Source organism: Talpa europaea (assembly GCF_964194135.1).
Source record: "Talpa europaea genome assembly, chromosome: 4".
Taxonomy (NCBI): domain Eukaryota; kingdom Metazoa; phylum Chordata; class Mammalia; order Eulipotyphla; family Talpidae; genus Talpa; species Talpa europaea.
Genome location: NC_140070.1, coordinates 107468616 through 107494040, shown reverse-complemented (window position 1 = coordinate 107494040; position 25425 = coordinate 107468616). Strand labels below are relative to the sequence as shown.

The 25425-nt window shown below is 31.6% G+C and overlaps 1 protein-coding gene across 1 annotated transcript in view; it reads right to left on the bottom strand.

Annotated features, from left to right (window-relative positions):
• Window positions 1–25425, bottom strand: part of ACAP2 (ArfGAP with coiled-coil, ankyrin repeat and PH domains 2) — a gene marked incomplete at its 5' end in the record, with an annotated part of 111826 nt that overhangs the window by 13572 nt on the left and 72829 nt on the right. The window contains 10 exons of the mRNA XM_084231659.1: window positions 171–355; window positions 1736–1827; window positions 3543–3612; window positions 3931–4139; window positions 5106–5211; window positions 5532–5632; window positions 6975–7026; window positions 14054–14166; window positions 18984–19058; window positions 21663–21758. Of these exons, the coding sequence (XP_084087785.1) occupies window positions 171–355; window positions 1736–1827; window positions 3543–3612; window positions 3931–4139; window positions 5106–5211; window positions 5532–5632; window positions 6975–7026; window positions 14054–14166; window positions 18984–19058; window positions 21663–21758 (1099 nt within the window). The remainder of the gene's footprint in view (window positions 1–170; window positions 356–1735; window positions 1828–3542; window positions 3613–3930; window positions 4140–5105; window positions 5212–5531; window positions 5633–6974; window positions 7027–14053; window positions 14167–18983; window positions 19059–21662; window positions 21759–25425) is intronic.

Here is a 25425-nt window from a genome sequence, read left to right as displayed (position 1 = left end):
AGACATGTGAATTACCAAGACACTAAACTTAATTGTTGTAAAGCCACAGAAATCCAATTTTCCTTAAAATATGTAGAGGAAACAGTTTATAGCATTTTAAAAAATCTACAATCTACAATTATAAAGTCACTTCAACTTAAGAAAATGTTTGTATACACAAGTTGTAATACCTGAACTTAGAGAAGATGCTCTGACTTGGTCAGTTGGCCCAAGTTTAGAAACACTCAGCCTCTTTTCTTCACAACTTTTGGAGACAATCTTTTTTTCCTGCTCAGGAGGTGATGATGATATAGAATATTTATCCACAAATTTTCTCTCCACATATTTTGCTCTGATATATGCCTCTTTCTCCTGTCTGGTATACATAAAAATGCCATAATTTTCTACTTAATCTCTTAGCATGACTAATACTGAAAAGAAGCCATGTAATGAATATTTACAACTAAAGTCACAAAACGTAATAGAAGTTAAAACTGAATTTAGAACATTATGCAAAATGCTTTTCTTCAAAATATTTAATGAACATCTTCAAATAAAATACAAATAATTAACTGAAAAATCTCAACTATTAACAAGCCACATTTTTTCTCTTAATTTCTATGCCCATTCACTTTCTATATATGTTCCCCTGAAACCAAGAAAACTACAAAAATGTATAGAAATTAATATTTAAATATTAACATAAATCCAATAAATGTCACATACTGGAATATCAATACTTGAGGCCATAATTTTTCAGAAGACAACCACTTAAAAACAACATAGCATCCTATGTTGAGGGAAGACGAGATGTCATATTTTAAACTTCTGATTTATGATACAATCATAAAATGCCCAATCTGTTATCTATATCTTATTTATAACCTTGAAAATGCTCAGATCTTTGACTAAAATGGCTATTTTTCAAATCCACTACGTTTTAGCAAATGAACAAAATCTGATTTAAATGATACTCATTTAGAGAGCAATAACTTTAATATTGACTCTCTCTCTCTCTCTGTGTGTGTATGTGTGTATTATATATATATGTACACACACACACATATATACATATATATAGATGTAGTCAAACATAAAATCCCAACATGAGATTATGGCAAATACAACTGTAATGCTAAAATGAAAAATATCTAAACTGAAAATATCAATAACAAAAACGAATTATGTACCTTGAAGACAGTCTTAGTCACTTCATTCAATGAACCTCCATAAACACTGAAGTATAATTTCAAACACAGCAATTGAATACTTTCCCACTATCAGAAGCTACCTTTTTCATAATTAATTCAACATCATAATGCCATGTATGAAGTATATAATTAACAAATATTTGTTGAGCTAAGTCAAACAATGTAAAAATTATTCATTACAGATAGTAGAAACTTGACCTTGGAGACATTAATAAACAGATTATCTCTTTTAAAGACCTACCACTAATAAAACTTTGGTCTGATTTAATTGCTAAGAGCTGTCACATTCCTAAGTAAAAAGCCTTAAGTTTTAAGATTCTGTCATCTGAAAACTACCTGATTATCTGCTCAGTAAATATAATTATCTAATTAACATACCCAAGTAAAAGAAAGTTACATTTTAACAGAAGCAGTAATTATCTCTTCTAAACAGTCTGTTTCAATATTACATCTCAGTCATGGTGGAAAAAGAAATCATAGTTTATCTATATTCCTGATTTGCAGAGGAAAGGGGAACCTATTAAGACAACTGAAATAATAAATACCTTTGTCCTGGTTGTGGTTTCTTGATCCCCATTTTTTCCACTTTAGCTTCATAAACTCTATTTATAACATCATTCCCCAACTCACACATAAGCTATATAATAAGAAAATAAAAAAATAGCCTATTAATGCCTTAGAAAATACTTTCATAAAAGTTCATAAGCAAACACAGCTAATGAATTTCTGTGCATATCCTGCAATTGCTTACTCCACAAATAAGTATAAGGGTTAAACAAAGTAAAAACAAGCAGTGTGAGCAGTATCGCTATTTTGCCTTCCTCACCAGAAAACCTCTCATAGAAGATTACCACTCCTATAAGAAAGGGTTTCTCCTCATCCATCTTCTACTAGTTTTCTGTCCCTGTACTACAACTGGTAGAAAGCTGCACATTATTCATAATGTCTGGTACATTGACTGCATAAAGTCTAAGGTCAGACAATTAAAGTTTCAGACAAAAATCAAAGCAAACTACTTTCTCCTTATCCTTGGTATGTAAGTAGTTCAAAATACTGTAAAAATTTTGGTCATTCATTTTAATGTATCAGACAAATGTGTTTCAACCAAGTTTTCTAAATTGAATCAAAAGAGTTCTATAATGCTAATGTAGTAATGACATTTCTACCCCTCATCCTCCACTTTCTTCTTTCATTCATAACCATTAAAAGAGTCTTATCTACATTTTGCTGGAGGAAGAGTCTGTCCTGAGTGAACTCCACCCACTGATGTTTATTGACTCCATCCTCACCTCCATGCCAAAGAGATCCCAGGCACCAAGGACTACAACCCCTATCTTGCCATGAATCTATCATGACTCTTGACTTCCTGCAGGGTGTGGGGGCGGGGGTTTGCTGGGAAGCCATGTTTTGTATAAAACGGAACACATGTGACCTTGGGCTCCCTTGGCTTTGCCTGCCTTCAGTGTGCACCTGGGGTCCCAGCTCAGACAACATTACTTGTAGGATGTATGAACCAATTAATCTCTCTCTGTTCTCCCTTTTCTCATTTCCCTTGTAAATAAACCTTATTAACTTCCCCCTGTGGAAAATAAATAAATAAATAAATAAATAAATGAGTCTTATCTAAATGGGGCTACACCTTAGGGTTAAATTTATCACTTTCACTTAGATGTTTACACAATAATTGCACAATTTTTTTTTATTTTACTTAAATAGATTACCATTTTACCTGTGGACTAAAATTGAAATACAAACACATTAAAAACACAATTTTCAGACAGAAATAAATACTGATTATACTACAACCTTTAATATAATTTTTACAATGTGGAAAAATAAACAATGAGTAATTAAAAGAATACTATTCACTGTTATGAATTTTGTAAATCTGATCAGAAACCCAACTGTGATATAGATTATCAATCCTTACATGGGAAAAAGGAATCATAGCTTGATGACTACTATCCTAACAAATACACGTCTGCAAGTGATCCCATGTTAAAATATCCCAATGATAACAACATGCTATTCCGATCCATTATGGAGCTTATTACAATAAAATCTCTCTTATATTAATAACAAAAATCTATGTAATTATTAAAGAGTAGCATTAAGATACAGAATCTAAGATTTTTTTGAGAAAACATAGGAATGCAGTTTTCTTAAAATGTGACTAGTGCTACACAGACAGCAATTTTCAAAACACTGGATTTGCCAGTATACTTTCAAATATGTCCCAATACAATTTAGTTCATTGCTGGCCCTGAGCAGCACATACATTCGTAAGCCAAGAACATAAAATCTTGACATTTTTGTGAAAATGATACATTTTTAAGCAAATGTTTATCTTACCTTTAAAAGTTCAGGCTCCCAGGTGTCTAAAGTTAAAGATCGCACTTTTGAAAAGTGAACTCCAAGACTCCTAAAGGAAGTCAGGAAAGAGCATTAATAATAATCTAGCAAGTCTCAATTTGCATATTTATGCTTTTTTTTTATTTTTCTTTTTATGTGATGAGGTTTCTAATATAGTCCTCAATGCACATATAAACAGAGATAGATCTCTGGTTAGTAATGAATGGTGATACAACATACTTGATAACATTTTACAAATTAGAATTTTATCCATTTTATAAAAGCAAAAAGATATTAACTGGTAATTGGGCAAGTGGAAAAGGTCCTCTACCCAAAGGGCCATGATAATTTACACTGTGTGCTTATCACCCTGCACAGGCCTACCCACCGGTGAATCCCAGAGCACTCGATACACAGGGTGATGCCCAGGTTGATGCTGGCCCACCGTGGGTCTGCCAGACCGCAGTCACAACAGCTGGCATTGCCAGGTATACACTGGACTCGCTGCAGGGCACTTTCCCCTTTCAATAATTTATCTTTTGACTCATTTCCAGAATCCAGGCTTCCTGTGGATGGTGATGATTTCTTATCCAGCTTCTAAAAGAATCAAGAATTATTTGTTAAATATATATATATATGTACATATGTGTATATATATGTATGTATATGTATGTGTGTATGTGTGTGTGGAAAAATAACACAATATATATGTGTGTTGTGTGTACACACACACACACACACACACACACAAAATACTCTTACACACTACATGCCCCAAACAAAAACTTCCAAAAAATAAATTGAAGGCCTTTTATGGAACTAAGTTTTAGGCATTAGAGTTCAAGTATGAAAAGATGTAAGTTCCTCCATCAATTTGCATTTAGTCTTAAGGGAAGAAATGCATAAACATTGAGTATTTTGTTTTTTATTTATATATAAATTACATATATATAATAGACAAAATAAATGGACATAATCCTTTAGAACTAATTATTTCCAACCTAAAAATGCCATACCCAACCAAATTATCATACAAATGTGATGATAAAGACATATTTTTAAGTGGACTCACAAATATCTTTTTCAGGAAGTTCCTAGAGTGGTAAAGCGCTATTTCTCAAGACTCACTCATGACCTTGCTCCAAAGAGTTTCTTAACTCATTGGGAAGCTGAAGTCAGACAATGAGCCAAGACTCAATATTAAGCCTGTCTTCCCCAGGAAGATCTCAACTAAGGCAAATTGTGTTTTCCCTTTTTTTTTAAGCTTTTTATCCAGTTTTACTTTTAATGCCCTTTCAGTCATTATTTTATACTTTATTAGAATTAAAAAACTGGGGATAGGGGAAATGCATTAGAATGCTTATTATGTCAATCTGGGACACATTCAAACACTGAATTAAAATATATATAGAAACATACAAAAAATTAAATCTAGATTTTAAAAAATAAAATGCATTTAACATTTAACATATCCTTCATGGAAAAAACAGTTGTAAAAATATAATTCTGCAACTAATATTAAAACTCTTTGCAATATGCCATTTGATATCATTGTTAGCTAACCTCTGATTCATCACCCTTCTCTCTATAAGCAGTAGCAATACTGGTCTGAACAGCCTTAATCCATGCTTGGCGCAGCTTTTCAGAGTCTGCCTGAAGCATACAACTTCTAAAAGATAAAAAGAAAACATTGTTTTTTCAAACACTATATTAGCAAAAAAACAATAATATCTGATATGACTTCAATTCATCAAGACAGTTTCCACATGGTCATATTAATAATCTCTGTAGTATTTTACGAATGATAATTGAATAGTTACATAAATATCTAATCATAACACTTGAATACAAACTATTGAATTTTACAACATTTTATTCCTCTTTAGTACAAATAATCACAAGGGAAACACAAATCTTTCTCTACTCTGAAAAGTCGAGATAAACTATACAAATATACATGCAACTCTCAGATTCTTCAGAACCACTCACTTTGTTGGAGAGACCACCTCAAAGCAGAATCGTCTTTCTATGTCTTCACAATGTTTCACTGTGCAGAGCCTTAAATCTTCCACTACCACAGTGGGGTTATCCTGCAATAACAAAACAAAACTCCCATATCTATCAATCTAGGTTTTAATACTACTACCAATAATAGCATACTTTCAAACATTACTTGAAAAAATGTCCTAACTTTAAAGATTTCAAATTATGTATTTTAGAGATATAGGCTACAAATATACATATATTAAATCCAATTTTGTCCTATTGGTAATTTTAGCTGGCTCATAAAATTACTGTGAAATGATTAAACAAAATAGATTATAAGGAGCTTAATTCAAAACTTGGTAATTAACTAGGAAGTGCTCAATAAATATTAACTTCCTATTAACTTTCTTCCCTATTCACTACTTTCCTGATCCTATCTCACATGATAAAAGCTATTATTTTCTTCCAAAAAGAAGGATCTAATGAAGTTTTAAATATCTATCAAAAAAAAATCCCTATACATCTTTCTTAAAATACCTAAGAAAATAAGAAAGGTTTTCATTATTTTCTAGTACTTAATAAATATATAAACTCAAAGGCAAATTTATCACAGAAGAAATGATGAACTAATTATAGTCAGAATGAAAGATTTTGTATTGAACCAACCTGCTATTATAGAACCAAACAAGTCAAATTTCATATTGTATCATCTCAAGAGTACAGTAAAAATCTGAAATTTATAGTTGAATTTATCATTCACAAAGGCTAAGTAAAAATAAAGTCAGCAAATTAACAAATGGTTCTTTTTCTTCTATTTTTTTGACATTCTAAAGTTCCATGCAATCTCAGTATTCCTTTCAATGAATAAAAATCCCTCACCTTAAAATATGGTCAAAAAAAAATATATGTATAAAAACAGTATGAACAGCAAATTTAAAGGTTCTATTTAAATTTCTTCAAACTTATATTTAAGGTCATTTTTAACCTTTTGATGTTATCATCTTTCCATAATTATAACTCTATATCATTTGGTCCTAAGGTAATATTTCTTAAAAAGGCATCCTGTTTTTCACCCTCAAAATAGTATTATGGTATGGTAGTGTTATTCCTGTACACAGCTGGACAAAGATACATAAAGAAATAAAAAGTATTAATTCTGGCACGCATGCGCGCGCGCGCGCACACACACACACACACACACACACACACACACAAATCCATCTCAAAGCTAGGGATTAAGAGTTAAGGATTCAAAATGACTGCTTTTAAGGAATAAGGAATAAATGTTGATACTTTCCATTGGAGTTTTACACTGCAAAAACATAGAACTAATAAATACTAATTTTTCAAATATGAGTATTTATGAACTTCAATTTTTTACCAAGATGAACAGATGAACTAGAACTGGGGAATCACTGGAGTTTCACTGAATCACTTAACACGTACCTTAAACTTTTTCTGGTAAACCAACTGATTGTTCTGGATTGAAAACCAGCGTCTAAATAAATAAAAAATAGATTAAATTTTCACATATATAATTCCAGTTGTTAGAAATAGTTGGAAAAGCACTAAAAATCAGTCATGGCAATTACATTTTTTGAGAGTGCACTGTTTTGCTTTATATAAACTGATGTCAGTAACAATTCAAAGTAAAGAATAAGCAATTTTAACCACAGATTAGGAAATTTACTGTGTTTTGATTTATTTTGTCAGAAATGTACATCCTAACAAAAGCTGTTATCTTTTATGCTAGCACCAAATAATTTTGGTGCTAAACAGATTTATATTGTAAATAAATGGATTTATATTGTAAATAAGACTGACCATTGTATACAGTAAAACACTGAAGTAAATGGTGCTGGTTTTCAACCTTTCTGCAGATAATTCAGCAAGCATTTGATTAAGTAAACAAAAAACTAATCAACATTTAAGAACTAATATTCAACAGTAGATAATTGCCAATTAACTTGACCTTTCTGTCATATAAAGTATTCCCAACCAGAATAATCAAAGTTATTAATAAAAGTGATTCACCCAACTACCTATATTGTTCAGTTCATTATTATAAATTATTAGGCAAACAATTTACTTGGAGTCTTCTTTACAAGAAAAAGTTAAGCTACATATGGCATACTTATTTCTAATTTATTAAAACAGTAAAAGGACCTAAAGATAAAAAAAAAAAAAAATCACAGCCAAAAGCCATTCATGAAAGGAAGCAAAAATTCTCATAAAGCATGAAAGGTAAAACAATATTTGAGTCATTATTTTAAAATTAGTTTCATGTGAGATGATTTCTTTTGTAAACATTAGTTATTAATCTATTAGCAGATAGAGATTCTACCTTTTCATTGATACTAATACAAAATACAAGAAATTTTATTTAGAATTTATTTAGAATATTTAGAATTTCTATTTCTAAAATTAATTCTCCAAAGCTGAGAAAATGATTACAAGATGCTTTTCTATTTTAAAACTAGACAGATTGTTAGATTCTCTTGCTACTTAAAAAGGTATTACCTTTACCATTAAAATAGAGATTTGTTAAATAAGCATCTAGATAAAAACAAGTGGGTTGAGTTTAAATGCAAATCATCAACAGGGAGGCTAGAAAAGGAAGAACATCTGGGTTTCTTTGCTTTGGGACACATAGTTGGTTAGAAATGTTAAAGGAAATACCTATAAACAAAATAGTACAGCCCTGCCAACATGGGATGACATGCAATGGAAACAATCTCTGACACTGATTAAAGTGACTTTTTAAGTAATTTGAAGCAGAGTGAACTAACTATATTAATGAAAATTCTTATGTTTTCTAGTATAGAAATCATTATATAATTTGCTATTAAAAAATACAAAGATTTTTATACTATGGAAAACACTCATATAACCATGTAAACTTTTCATGCTTCTGAGGTCTTCAAAACATAAATTTCTTTTGACCTACTGCATATTAGGATACAGGCCTCCGAAAATAGTAACAAAATATTACAAATTTTTACTTTTTGTCAGACTATTACCTTTCATTATTAACTCAATAGATGACATATATCAATATTTCTGAAACCCAGTTTCTCTCCCAACTATCTGCTTCTAGGTAACTTTCTCATATCATTAATTTTTGCACTCTCAGGAAAAACAAAAACACTACAAATTAATTTTAATTTGAGCACATCTTCTAAGGCAAAAATTTGCATAATGTGTATGCTAGGGAGAAAAATAATTTCAATAACTAAGATCTTTTCTGTCTTATAACACTCTCCTTCTCTGCCCTAAAAATAAATATATAAAAAAGGAGTTAACTATACTCATCTATACTGATCAAGACTTTAGTCAGGTAAGTAAAATAGAATATATTCTTAATTGTATCTGTAGAATAATCACAGCTATTATGGACATTTATAATAAAAGGAAAAATGAGACAATTTCTAGTCTACTGAATATTAAAAAATACTCAATATTTTAAGTTCAAGTTATCTGCAATTTTAAGATACTTCAAAGGTGTATTTAAATCAAAAGGACAAGTTTTGGAAAGCACAATGCTGACAGCTACACTACATTCTATAAGAGTCAGAAACTACAAAACCACAATCTAAAAGTTTTTCAGAAAGAAAATCTCATGGTTCATTAAGGAAAATGAGAAACCACTTTATCGCCATCTCAAATTGAATTAACTCAATAAAGATTTTAGACCAAAATATTAAATAAATATTAATATTTATATACCAGTGAGAGCTTCCAGATGACAAAATAGCAAGAGGTGGGAGGGGGAACATACATAAAATAATACATCAGTAATCTCCTAGCATGTTTGATCACTTAGTCCCAGAACTGCACTTGAAATTAAAAAAACATGGGTGAAGTCAAATTCTAATTCTGTAGACACTCCATCACTAAAGGATATTGGTGATGGACTTGTGCACACATCCATATAGATGCCAAGAAAGTGAACATTTAACAAAAATAAAAGTTTGCATAGTATGTTCCTTTATTTCAAATTCAATTTTTCACAAGAAAAAAAGAGCTAACTGGTAAAACAAAGAAGAAAAATCTAAGAACTGATGTTTTCTTTCAACATAACTAATATGGTTACTACCAAAAGGACTAATCCTTAGATACTATTTATAATTTTTAAAAAGCACTTACGAGCTTACTTCCCTTAAAAATTATAAATATATATGAACTCAATCTAAACCTTCTTTGAGTAACTATAAACATCAAATGTTCTTTTCCAGATTAAAACAAATTGAGGAGATAAACAATGAAAAGGTATAATTTCATTTATATTTTCCTCCCAATTTAAAACATGTGAGACTTTAGATCCATTGCAAGTAATCCATCTGAAAAGCAGGTTAATTATGAGCTTTCTCGTGCCAAAGAGGAAACTGGAGTAAAGTAGGGGTGAGGGGAAGGAAGCCATTTGGTACCTGATATGATCGGGCTTTTTCCTGTCATGTGAAAAAACGGGGCAGGATTAAAACAAAAGGGAAAGGTAGTAAAAGAATGAAAATGCAAATGTGCAAAATAAGCAAAGGACTAGCATGATATGAAAATAAAGCAAGAATTAAAGGAACAAGCTTAAGCTCATAACCTAATAATAAAAAATACCTGCTGCATTTTGTTCATATTAGACATATGTGCATCTCTACAATTAATTCCAACTCTTAGAAATCTGAAACACTAATATTTCAGAAATATACAAAGTTTTCCTTTGAGTACTATAGTATAGAAAGTTCTGATAGTACTGAGCACACCAGGCATATCCCTCTACTACTATTTTTTGTCTCTACAGTCATAGCCATAACATATAGACAGTACATTTCCTTAATTTAATAAGCTGCTCTTGAAAAATTAAGGGAAATAATCACTGTAGATATATCTATATAAACTTGAAACAAATGAAAACTTTTTATAAGAAAAGTGGATTACAAAATAAAACTTTCAAAGATAATAAAGTATTTTCAGTAGTAAGACTTCCTTCCACTTGCTCGCCCTCTTTTCATCAAATGGTAACAGAAACCCGAAGGTCACAATAACTTGAGTTTATCTTCAATCTATATACACATTTCTTATTTTTTAAAAGAGGCCATAAAAGAAAAAACTTAGTATTTGTCAAGCAGCATAGGGAATACTATGCTTTAAAAAACTGGATAACACATCTTGTGCTTAGTTGTATTTTCTAGTTCAATGGTGACTGAGCATCATAGCATGTAAGCTAGTTTTATTCCTCATTACTAACTAATACTAATATTCACTTATTTTCCTTGTTCATTCATCTTTTCTGAATTTACCATTGGGGAAAAAAGAGAAATATACAAGTACTAGTAATCCAACTAACACTGTTTGAGCCTGAAGTGAAGTTGCCAGCATGAGAAAATGACCTGCATGGAAAAGATTATCTTGGTAGATCTCACATGTGTCTTCCAAAAAATATGTATTTTAGACATAAAAATCTCATGGGACACACAAAAGCTAGATATCTGAGACCAATGAGAAACAAGCTCAACAATCCACATAAGCCATAAAACTTTCACTCCTTGTTTTATTTCAATCACATCACACAAAACATTATCCCTTCAGTTAAATTTCAAGTTACAAAATGATGTTGTCAAGATATACTTAGATTTTACAAAGAACAGCAGGTTATAAACCTGCTGTTCCTAATCATATTCACATTTCTCTCAGGAAGGAGGTCTTTTTAAAAGGTTGCTTTTAAAGAATATAATATGCCATTACTCAAAAAAACTATAGATAATGGCAAATTTGTCATCTTATGATTGGTACTTTATTGTGACTGCAAGGGGAAAAATCAATTAAAATTAATCCACAATCTAAAATATATATATATAAACAATGAGCAGAAAAACCATTATATTTGAATGGTGAATTCCTAGATTTTTAAATTTAAGGTGCAAATACCACAAATACAGAGTATTTTATTCAGAGGCTAGAATATATTACATCAAACTGGACAGAGGACTAATTACAGAGGTAGGACAGACTCTTAAAGTTATAAATAGGTAAAAGAAAATTATTTGCTGACATTTCCTAAATTAGATTTTGATAAACTTCATATAAACAATATAAATTCTAAATTATTTTTAACTTGAAAATGAGAAAAAAAAATTTAAGTTACATTTAGTAGATTTACTCCTTCCTCTTCCTTTTAGTCACTGATCTGTAACCTAAAGGAAATTAGGTTCTGACTTTTGTTTTTTTGAATGTGAAGAGTTTTACAGAATGTTGATATGCTACATTTCTTGCAAGTCTATTTTTTACTGATGTTTCCATCAAAATGTTATTTAAAGGCATATAAAATGAAATTAATTAGCTAGCCATAATTTTTCCATAAGAATGCAAGTTTTTTTGTTAATACATTTTTAAATCATTTTAAAACTAATTTTTTAATAATTGAAGTTATATTTTATCAAGCTATAGATTGCTTGAAATGTCCAAAGTAATTTGTAAAAACACAATGTTGTGTGCCTCAGTTTTGCCACAGACCAGTTATATGGTCTGTACGTCTTCATTACTTTACTAAAAAATTAAAAATTGAACTACAGTCCTTAATTCTAATCAATAACTACCATCCCTCTACATACAGTTGGCTCCTCCTTTAATAAGCTATCTCATTTCTTAAGGTATTGTCTTTTTCACTTTGCAAATGGTAGTTAACAAGTTTACAGCTGAGAATGTTACAATTATTCCCTACTTGATTTTAGTTACATTTAATATCTATGCCAATTAATCAAATTCATAAAGCACATAGTGAAAAATGAAAAGGCTCATGCTTAAATCAGAATTAATTTTTGTCTATTGCTCTAAATGGCAACACAATTTTCCACTAACACTTACTGTGCTTCATTTTGAAGTCTGAGAGCATTTCTTATTGGAGAAGTCCATGGAAGTTCATTTCATTTCTTCTTAACATAATGGTATAGTTTCTATGGATTTATTGTATTTTCACTGTGTTAAACTTTAAGTAGGTTGTTTTGAAATCTGAAGGTTAAAATTCAATTCTAACATTACCTCATGAAACCATACTGGCTGAAAAAACCTTTATTTATTAGAAAAATCTGATAATCACACTTTTTTATTTCAACTTCCTACTGTGACTAGGAAATTTGCCAGGAAAAACTTAAAAGATCATTGTACTAACTTTTACTGCCCAGAGAATATAATTTTCATTTTCACTTTACAATAATCAGAAACATTATTTCTAACCAGACTATCTTGGTCTTTCTACACTCATGTATTATTTTTAAAGTTCTACATAATACAAAGAGGTTCAATAGCAAATATAAACATATTATATTATTTGCAGTTTATATTCATTCTCATATGGAAAAATCATTTCTAATAAAAAAAACCATATACAATTTTAACACCAGCAATATCAAATGCTAAGGAAAGCTCAATATATCACAACATTTGAAAATATCAGTAAATTTTTCTATAAAACTTCAAAACCAAGAAACCAAATTAAGTGCACTGAAACTCAATTAAATATACTGATATCCAAGTATAATTGCTTCCATTCAAATTAATGAAAATGTATACCAAACTAAACTTACCAAGAAAACTCTATTTTGTTAATGTCCATGTTTTAAAAAGAAAACAATCTTCTCTATCATTAAGTGAATTCATATCCTGTTCAAGCAGTAAATAAAATATACATACTCAACCAATAATATAATAGTAAATCAAGTAGCCACAACCTAAAATTATTCTAATTTAGTATAAAATTCTTTTTTATTGCATAGAGAAGCATCTTTGAATAAAAGGTTAATAGCTATTATTCAGGAGGATGATCCTGAAATAACAATCTATTTTTTTAACGCCTACATCTCTGAAATTATTTCACTTTATTATTACTACATGAGAAAATATAATTTAAAAAATTATAAATCACTCACTTAATAGATATTTGCTGGCTTTATATCTTATAAAACGCAGTTAAGAAAAAAAAATTCAGTGCTTTTGGTATCCATCAAGTTTAGAAAAAAGGTGTGCCAGCTGTCACACATACTTGATATACAAAAACAATCCCATTTCCAGAAATCCCATTTATGGTTAAAGTTACTGCAAAGATCAGGATCATCTAACTCAAAGATTCACATGTAAACACAAAGTAAAAAGTAAACATGAGATGGAGAGGAACCCAAACTTAAAAACAAAGTTCATTTATCTTACCCACCCACTATATTTAATAATTTGTAATCAAATCTATTTCATAACAAACATGGAAGGAAGCTCACATTCCTAGTAACAATCTAGTCATTACAGAACAAGTATTATAAAAATTTTCCTTACTTAAACTTTGCTTAAATTTTATAATTTAGAATTAGCATTGTCCCTTTTCCCAAAAGGAAATCTTATCTTCAATAAGATTCAGGACTGGGTTCAGGAAAGCTACTATGAACTGTGGCTTAAGGGTATTATGAAGGAAAGAGTTGCCAAATCACAGGGAAAGTCAGAAAACTGAGAATATGGAAAAATCAAGACTAGCATTTGAAATATATTACCTGTTCCAAGTTTTGAAGGCATTGCTAGCTCGTTTGAACAGATATCCTTCCATAACAATGCCATTTGCAGTATCTACATTATATTCTAACTTAGAATCATCACTGGAGAAATCCTAGAACAAAAAAACAAAAAAAGTTCAGATGATTTGATGATGTTCCCCAAACAACAAGTTTACCCTACAAAAATAGCTCAAATTGTAGAAAAGCTTTAAAGATAGTTATATCAACAATATTCATAAAAGGGATGCCTAAATGATCAATAATAAAAGGATTGTTTCAACACATCAATAGTGGAATATTATACAACAATAATAGTGGTGATGATTTTGAAGATGATGTTGATATAAAAGCACAGGTGATTACATAGAATATACTCAAAGAGAAAAAACATAAATTGTACATACACTGTGATTAAAACTTCAAAATAATATGTACATATATAGACAAAAGGAAGAACTATATTATACAGGGGACTACATTTAAAATGTTTTCATTTTATCTCAATATTTCATGGTAATACATACACTAATAATTTTTTAAAAGGAATGTGTACATGTTTGAGATTTCTTAAATGTACCAATCTTTTCTAAATATATTATTATTATGTAAGTGATTTAATCTGACAAAAGTAATAACTCTACTATTTGGAAGTTCAGAAATAAAGTAAGGAATTTATGGCCTTTTTTTACCTATAAACATTTACTTTTGCAAAGGAAAACCACAGTTTGAAGTGGGCATGCTAAACTCACTTTAGAGGGAACTATGAAATTATTCATCACCTCTATCCTAATCACTACAGTCTTCACTCAAATGCACTTCAAACTTCCAATATTCCTACAAGGATTCGTAAAGATCTGAAATCCAATATCCTATATTTAAAATATTTCCTGGGGCCTCCCCGGTGGCGCAGCGGTTGAGCGCTGGGTTGCGAGGCTGCCCACAGCCTCTGCAGCCGCCGGCGAGGGTCCCACATGGCGCGCAGACCTCTCCTGCCGCCCGCTGCTCCCCTCAGCAGTGTACTTCGGTCCTTCTGCCTACTTTGTTCCCCGCTCTGGCTCTGGTGAATTCTCTCACCCTCCCACGCTTCTGACTGTACCCAGTGCTTGTATAAATAAATAAATAAAATCTTAAAAAAAAAAAAGATAAACTTTAAAAAATAATAATAATAAAATAAAATATTTCCTGATGAACTTCAAAGTTTTTTTAAACAAAATGCAAGACTGCTACTATTTCCAAATTTAAAACTCTAAAAATCAATCTCAGAACTTTCAAAATTACTTCTGGCCCAATGATCAAAATTTTCATTACTATTCTATTAGGAAGCAGTAATTTTCTATCTTGAGAAAGAGTTGAGCAAAGGTTGACTACTACTCGTCAAGACTACTGGGATGTGGGGTTCCTGCAACTGGAGTGCAGACAGAGTGAGAATCACTTAAGGGTTTTCCAAATCTAAGAGTCTACAAAGATAGGAAAAGAAAACAGATTAAATTCAGAATTTAAAACTCTCCTGACATCTTTCAAAATTTAACCATAGAAAGATAGTAATCCAAAATAAATAGATTAAACAAAATCTTTAAATGAATTGCTACATTTCTTCCTATTTTTCCTTTGGAAAAAAGTCAGGAAAATTTTAATTTCATCATTAAAATTTATTTGAGACTCCATTACAGATCTTTATCCAGAAGCCAGCAATAGATATACTGAATTTGGAAACATAGTACAGGTTTCATTTGAAACATCAGCAGTTTTTAAATAACCTTTCTGCTACTTAAAACATAAGATTTCTTTGAAAGTGCCCTGTATTTTAAGTATTTTCTAATTTTCAACTTTATTTCCTGAGATAAACTGTCTTCAATTAAATTACCATTAAAATCAATATTTTATAGCATTTAAAATGTGACATATTGGAACTCCCTGGTGCCTCAGGGGTTAAAGACAGTGCTATCAAGCTACTGCCACTTCAGCACAAGTTTGATCCCTGGCTGGCCAGGGGGCTACCCACACGGTGCAGCAGACCTCTCCTGACTCGCCCACTGCTCCCCTCAGCAGTGTATTTCAGTAGATCTGACTGTTCTGCTTCCCACTCTCTCTGGTGAATCCTCTCACCTTGCATGCATGCATAAATATTTAAAACATGACATATTACATGGATTTATAATGAAAGTAACTACTAATGTTGGATATATAATATTAGAATTAAAATACATTGATGAACTGACAAAATTGGAAGGAATACCCAAAGGCAAATGATTAAGTGGAAACTGGTAGCCAAAGAAGTGAACAGAGTAAGGAAGCCAGCTTTCACTACAAAGGCTTTTGCCTAAATTAGGAGAACTTGAAGTTTTCATCTGAAGCCCAGAGATTAGAAGGCAAAATCCAGGTTGGCCCAGAAGACCAAAGCTGCTAAAAGCAGCTTTCCCTTTTGAAACTGCAGCAAGATACAAGGACCATCATTTCCAGATTATATTGGAAGTCCTGGGCAGCAAGACTACAAACAAATAGGAAAGGATTGAAAAGGAAGAAATAAATATTATTTGAAGATATGATTTGGCATATAGAACACCCAAAAGAATGAAGAAATAAATTAGAATTAAACAGAGGTGAATAAGACTACCTGTTGCAAAAATCGATACAAAAAAAAAAAAAAAGTAAAGAGTGAGAAAAGAAGTTTCTAAAAGATAACATTTATAGTAACATTTGCAATACAAGTATCTAGGAACAAATCTAACAAAAGAGTATAAGACACTGGGGAAAATTTAAATAAACAGAAAAATATTTCAAGTTCATGGATTAGAAGACACTTAAGGCACCTATCAATTCTTCCCCAAGTTGATGAATAGATACAATGCAATCAACCAAAATCCCAAAAACTATTTTTATGGAACCTGAAAAAAATCCTAAAATTTATATGGAAATGAAAAAATTAACCAATCACTTTTGAAGAAAGAGAAGATAGGAGATTGGCTTTGTTGGATGTCACAAAATACTATAAAGCTAAAACAATTAAGACAGCAAAGAACCAGTACAATTAAGACAAAACACCAATGAAATAGAATAGAGAGCTTCAAACAAACCTCACATGTACGGAAATGATTTACCGAAAAGTAATATTAAAAGAAACTTTTTAATAACTGATTTTGGGTCAACTAGCTACCAATATTAGAATAAAACGTATTTGGATCTCCACCTCACACCACCAAAAACCCAATTACAGATAGATTAAAGATCTTCTCATAAAAGGCAAATGTGTTAATTTTAGAAGACTATGCAGAAGATATACTGTCATGATCTTGAGTTAGGAAGGGCTTATTAAACAAGACACAAAAAGTACCAAACATAATAGACTTACTAAGAAACTATGTGAAAATTTAAAGCACATACATATATCCCAAAAGGGGGCTTACACCCAGAATATTTGAAGAATGTGTTCAACAGTTAAGCAACTTGATGGAAAAAATGGCATGAAGACTACTATACATCTCACAAACAGAATATCCAAATAACCAATAGACACAGGGGAAGGTACCCGAACTTCCTAGCAAACAAAATGTAAATTAAAACCACACTGACTGGATCTGTCTCTCTTTTTTTGTTGTTGTTTACCTGTAGTGCAGCCTTTTGTCAGCATTTAAGGGCAGAAAAAAGGTAAGTATTCATAACAAGCAAAGTTAGCATTAATTCTTTAAAGAAAAATAGTTGATTATTATTTTAAAATCAAACAACCTTAGATTCAATAATAATAATAACCACTTTTGGACATAAGGTACAACACTGAGCTGTGTATATCAAAGAGAGACTAGTAAAAGATGCATAATAATGGTCATTAAACAATTCAACTTAGGCAAGTATTCATATTTCCACAAACATCCTGATCTCTCGTTTTAATTAAGTCATTAGTCCCAAGTTTAACAATCTTTTCATAGTAATATCATTAAAACAAGTCATACAATCAAAAGTGATTCCAACTTTGAACAAAGCAAAACATTTTACTTGACTATAAGTAGAAGTAACTAATTTAAAGATGTTCTAGTAGAAAATCTCCTTTTTAAACAATGTTTCTCTTTGAGTATTAATAACTCATCACAAATAAAATTTTCCTTATGTTTAGTATTGACTTCACTTTCATTTTTTTCCCAATGACATTCTATGTCAGATGTAGTTCACTGACATTTTAAATTCTAAGTAGATGATAATAAAGTTGATTTGACAGCTCAATACCAGTAAATATTCTTAAAGCAATACTAGCAGGCATTTTGTCATATACTTATTATTGCATTGAAACTCTAATTCCTTTTATTTTCAGGTGAATACACAAAAAATATTACTAACTATGTAAGATAAAATATTATTAGGATAGTACCAGGTATGTCATATTCAAAACTTTTAGCATACTGAAATTAAAACTATTTCATATTTAAATTTTTATTTTAAAAAGTATGTTTTCAAATACTACTTTAGCTAGACTTGACAAATCAACAAGAAATGCAAGTGAAATGTGGCCATCACGTGAGTGTGAGAGCACTGCCTTAAGAGTGCACATGCTGAAAAGTCATTAATACCAGATACATACTTGATGCTAAAGTGGTCTTCTGATCCCTCCCTGCCCTCTCTCACACACACACTTTTATAGGAACTAGTGGTAATTAATTAAAACTATGAATAGTGCTTTAAATCCTAACTAAGAGTCACTACTACATCAGTTGATACTGAATGATGTGAACAACCCTAAGAGATGTGAAAGAATAAAATACATGCCTGAACATCTGAAAAACATTTTACTTTTCACATAAAGGGAGGAATTTATCTACACAATTATTAAAACTGAAAGGATTAGCTGGAACACAATGTTATCTTACTGAACAAATAACCAAACAATTGTGTTAAATGGGAATTAATCCCCTTTATTCCCCCTCCTCCCCCCCGAAAGTACCTTTTGTTGAATGGTGGAATGTTTTTGCTCCATCTCTCTTTTCTCCTTTGCTGCATCCACAACAAGTTGATCCAACTATCAAGGGGGTAAAGTAAAAATTATACAGTTTTAAACATATAAAAGAAAAAAAGGTCAAGATTATCTTTTTAAATTCTATTCCCAATGAGGCAAATTAATTTTACTTCAAGGGTATTTAAATTTACTTTAAGGGCATTTACAATTTTAATATGGAAGTTCTTTTCTTCCACCCTGGTATCAAATTCTCTTTATAAAGGTCTATAACTCCTTGAGGGGAAATATTTCTAAGAACAATCATGGTGCCCAGCGAATGTGACAGGAAGCCTTGTCAAAGGCACAGTAGTGATAACATGTCACTCTTTGCATAAGGAAAATGATGCTAGCTTAAGTTGCCTGACCTACTCAGCGATTCTGGTAGTCACAATCAAAGACAGGAAGAAGACAGAATGGTGACTTGTTTTCCCCAAACAGTAAAAGAAGCAGCCAAGTTAGTGCAGCCTAGTCCTCCCATATTCAAGGTGACAGACACTTTCAAAGACTCAAGATGCTGCATGTTTTCCAGTTGGCTTCCTAATGTCATAATCAAATCTCAGCGGTAGAAAAAATAATTCACCAGATAGAAGAGAAATCTAAGTAACATTAATAGTAGGGCCTCCCGGGTGGCACAGGAGTTAAAGACACAGCACTATCAAGCTATCATTGACCACTGCAGCACAAGTTCCATCCCCAGCCAGCCAGGAAGCAACCCACATGGCTCAGCAGACTGCTCCTGTCTAGCCTGCCGCCTTCCTCAGCAGTGTATTTCAGTTTTTCTGCTCTCCACTCTCTCTAGTGAATCCTTTCACCCTCCCACAACTCTGGTCTACACCCCAGTTCTTATACATAAATAAATGAATCTTTTAAAAAAACAATAATAGTAATAATAATAATAATAACAACAACAACAAGAGCAACAGGATAGCATTCATTTGTAAGACCAGGATACAAAATCGCCAATAACAAAGGTTCGTCTATAAAGATAAAAAAAACTTATAAAGTCAAAAAATCCCATTTGTTTCCTAATCCTTTCCATCAAAAAGATAATTTTTTCATTAAAAGGAAATAATCTAATTTCCAGTATCATTACAAATGCAGTGGCTTCTTAAACTCCTCTTCACTTGAATAATAAACAACCAGACTATAAAATAATACTTCATGACATAGTTCTACTCCTCTAGACACATCAGTACGTTGCTTCATCTTTGAACCTCCATCATCTCTGATTAATATATGTATGATAAATGAATAAAAATGTAAATAGCAACAGGATTGTGGAGAAAAATATGTACAAATGTTTTGATAAGCTTTAAAAACTAAATTTTTAAAAAATCTTAAAGTATTTGATCATTTATACACTCATTAGCACAAATTTTTTTCCCTATAGGAAAATAATTCTATACACAGGATCATCTTAATATTACCAGATAGTTATAAAGGATGAAAAGAAAAAAACGCTGAAACAAAACTACCACTATTACAAATGTTTGACTTAGATGACAATTACACTAAACTCCACCTTAAGATGTAATACATTCATACCTTATAGTAGCATACAACACTGATTTAGTGGGTAATGCTGGCACATGCTACACTAAGAAAGTTATATAGTTTTTTATACTGAATGAGTGGAATAACCATTATACCATGGTTTTATAATCTTAATTAAATGACAAATTATTAGTCATTCATTCAGATTGAAGCACAGTGCAATGCAGCCCTCAAGAGTCAAATTAATATGTATGAACTCACATAGCAGTATCTTCTGCCACAACAGAACTGCAATTTAAGTGATGATTTTTTGCCTGCTAAACTGGTAGTAAATTCCTCTAATGCATCTTGGGAAGTTTCTCTCTCTCTATTGGGGCAGATGTACTATGGCTCTAAATTGTATTGTAATTAATTGTATTGTAATGTTGTTACCTAAGAAAACCAAAACACTGACTAGGATCAATATTTTTTGTTTGTCTAAGAATTAATTTTAACATGCTTATCTTTTTTTTCTCTTATTAGATGTTTTTTTTCTCTTATTAGATATCTTTAACATGGTGGGGCATGGGAAGGTTGGAGTTGGGAAAATACGAAGACTGGCAGTCTTGTCACCTGTATGCTAGAGCTTCCTGAGACATGGAAAAAACATAAAAGTACATGGATATGTGAGTGGATAAAGAAAATGTGGTGTGACCACACACACGCACGTGCACGCACACACACACACAGCATGGAATATTATTCAATAAACTTATAGATACAGAGAACAAACAGATTGGGGATAGCTAGAGGGTGGAAAAAATGGGTGATGTGGTCAAAAGATACAAAATTTCAGTTATAAAATTAATAAGTCATGAAGGCGGACCCCACAACATGCTAACTATAGTTAATAATGCTGTATTAGATATGTAAAAGCTACTAAGAGAGTAAACCTTAAAGGTTCTCATCACAAGAAAAAAAATTTGTAACTATATGTGATGATGGATGTTAAGTAGACTAGAGTGGTCATTTCACAATATATACATATAACGAGTCTTTATGCTATGCACCTGAAATCAACATAATGGTATAAGCCAATTGTACCTTAAAAAAAAAAAAATACAGTTATCAATATATAACCATAAAAAAGATTACCTGTGCACCAAGATCCTTCATGTAGGGCCCAAGTTCACTAAATAGATCATATCCTTGATGAAAAAAGGCCAAATGGGCATACATAAAGGATAACATCTAATAAGAGAAAAAAAAGATAAGCATGTTAAAATTAATTCTTAGACAAACAAAAAATATTGATCCTAGTCAGTGTTTTGGTTTTCTTAGGTAACAACATTACAATACAATTAATTACAATACAATTTAGAGCCATAAGTTCACATCTCCTCAGATGTGTGTTTCCACATTGTATCCACTGCTAAGGCATCTGAGAGCAAAAAAGAAGAGAGTGCTTAATGGACTTTGGTAGAGAACTATCTAATGATTAAAAATTATTCCACAACAGCTCAAAAAGCCAAACCAATCTAAAATTAAACTGGGTCATTTTCTTAAAAGAATAATTCAGTAATATATTCTCATATTTACATATGACAATAAATTCCATTTAAAAGAAATTTCCAAGTTCAAAATCTTAATAAGGCCCCAAATTTTAGTAGTTTGGCTTATCTGGATGATCAAACTTTACATAGTAATAATTCAAAGAATCAAGTTTTCAATAGCTTTGCCATTTTCCTAGGTATATTTAGAATATCTTCATGTCTTTCAATCAAACCCATTGGCAAAGTCATACCTTACAAATAAGACACTAAAAGGTTAGAAGGGTAAATATGAAGCTGTCAAAATAAAACAATCATGAACACTTTACACTGTACAAGAATGGAATGCTCGGCGCCCCAGAGGTGGCAGAGGGGGTTGAGTGCTGCACTGTGAAGCTGTCCGCAGCCTGTGCAGCGCCGGTTCAATTCCCAGCCTGCCAGGGAGAAACCCACATGGCCATGCTGCAGACATCTCCTGCCTTGCCCGTTGCTCCCCTCAGCAGTGCTCTCGGTCAGTCTGCCTGTTCTGTCTCTGGTGAATTCTCTCACCCTCCCACCCTTCTGACCTGTACCCCAATTCTTATATAAATAAATATATCTTAAAAAAAAAAAGAAATGCTCACTTTTAACCCTCAAGATTCCAAAATAAAATGAGTCAACAGACTTTGCCAATTTAAAGGTTTCTTTAATATTCACTCCAAAAATTTAAAAATGCCATTTAATGGGTTGAGAGCTTTTCCAAGTTTTCCTATATTTAATCTATTCATGAGAGAAAAATATACCCTTATTTGTATTAAGCCTTTTACATGGGAAGAAATTAAACAATTAAAATATTGAAAGAAACTTCCAAATATATATATATCCATGCTATTTTTAGCAAGAAGAGGTATCTATTAAATTCTCTGAAAACCTAAAATGGCCATAAGGTCCTTCACACTCAAGAATTCCTCAAAAGAAATCTTTTTTTTTTTTTAAAGATTTATTTATTTGTTTGTTTATTTGTACAAGCACTGGGTACAGTCAGAAGCGCGGGAGGGTGAGAGAATTCACCAGAGCCAGAGCGGGGAACAAAGTAGGCAGAAGGACGGAAGTACACTGCTGAGGGGAGCAGCGGGCGGCAGGAGAGGTCTGCACGCCATGTGGGACCCTCCTCCCGTGGCCGGGGAGCAGCCGGGTATCGAACCAGCACTGCAGAGGCTGCGGGCAGCTTCGCAACCCAGTCCTCAACCGCTGCGCCACTGGGGAGGCCCTCAAAAGAAATCTTTTAAAGAGAAAAAAAAACCAATTAAATAAGAATACAAAGACAAATGGACAAAGCTCACTAAAAGCTTATTCTGGCATTAGATAACTATGGTTGTCAACTTTGTGAAAGTAATTTTTAAAAATAAGTTATATTTAAAAAAAAGAGGAAGGAGAGTAATAGATAGGCTTGCAATTAAAATGTGAAATATGTCTGCCATCAAAACATATAGTAAATGTATTTAAAAGATACACTATGAATTAGTAAAATACACATGCGAAAGGACTGTCTTAATATATGAGATGCTACAAATCTCAAAAATGAATATACCAACAAGAGACAAAGAACATAAACCGAGAACTCAGTGGACAAAAAAACGATTAGAGTAGGAAACATTCCAACTCATTTGTATTAAAGAAATGCAAAATTGAACAATGGGATCACATTTTCTATCTACCAAATTGTGGATATGATGAGAAAACTCCTAGCCAGTATAGATGGGAAATGTTCTTTCTCACATTGTTAGTAGAAATATATAATGTTTGCAGTACGGTAACAATTTCTAAAGTCCTAATACATGTTTAAGCTCTTTGACTAATCTCTTGCTAAATCTATCCTAAGAAAATAATCATATTATTCATTAGAATGACCACTATTATGTTATGTTTTAATATCAAAAGCATGGAAATTAATTATGCATTTGATGGATAAATTTATAGTATATTCAAAGTGTTTATAGTATATTTATAGTATATTCAAGGTCAACAATGGTATGCAGGCTTTATCCAGCCCAACCAACTAGTTTTGAATTGCCAATGAACTAACAATGGTTTATCATATCTAATAATGGAAAGAAAATCAAATCAAAATTCATCTATCATGAAAATTATATGAAATTCAAATCTTTGCATCTACAAATAAAGTTTGATTTGAAATACAGCTCTTTACTTACAAATTGTCTATGGCTGCTCTCTCATTACATCAGTAGGATTGAGTAGTTGCAACAGAAACCATATGGGCCATCGAACCTACCATATTTATTATCTCTTCCTTTAAAAAAAAACTATGCCCGCGTCTGGAATATACTCACATGATAGAATTCTACAGGCCACAAAAGTAACCAGTAAATAAATAATATTTAACTACACATGGTGACTCTACTATGTATTAGTAAAAAAGAGTTACAAAACAGCATGTATGAATGATTCCTATTGTGTAAATGCAAGTTTGCAATTTTAAAAGGTACTAATATGTGTTAAGTATACACACAAGCAGAGACACATGGGGGGGGAGAGGGGGAGGAAGGGCGGGGAGAGGAAGGACTAGAGTCAAAATAAGGGGGGGTGCAATTGTATGGGGAATATAACCATAATGAAAATGCATACATTGTGCAAAGATGAAAAATGATGTAAGAATTATATAAAATATTTTAAAAAGTATACACATAAGCACATGCACACAGAAAGAAGGAAAAAGACAAAGATATGCCAAATATTAACAGAGTGCCCTCGGTAGTAGGAACACTGTTATTTTTTTTTCTTCATACATTTTAGTTTCCAATTTTCTACTATTAACATACATTATTCTCAATCTGGAAAAGGAGGTGGAGAAAAACTGGAAATACAATGGACTTACCTAATAAGAAATAAAAAAATACAGACAGAATTTAGGTAAAAGCTAGCTAGGGAGTACTATCAAAAGCAATTTAAGCATATGCTTTCAAGAAAAAAAATAATTTCAATGAACAAATTCAGAGAGACGAAATAATTTCCAAGGTTCTCAAAACAGGAATGAGTTAAATATCATTTCACCACCATCCCCAGCCCACTTCCCTGTTAGTGTTAAGACAAAAAAAAAAATAAAATAAAATAACCCCTACGCCACCATGAAGGCCCCCGTTAGTTTTCTAACTGCACACCAAAGAACAAACCAAAAAGTCAATAGATCATCTACAACCCTAATGGAAAATTTATCTAACTGATACTATTTTTGTATGTCCTCAATCTCAAATACATGTATGAAATGTACTAAATTAAATTAAATGTTGCTTTAAGTTCAGTTATATGAGATACATATAAATAACACACAAGAGACAAAAATGTATTAAGTTACATATAAGAAGCACAAA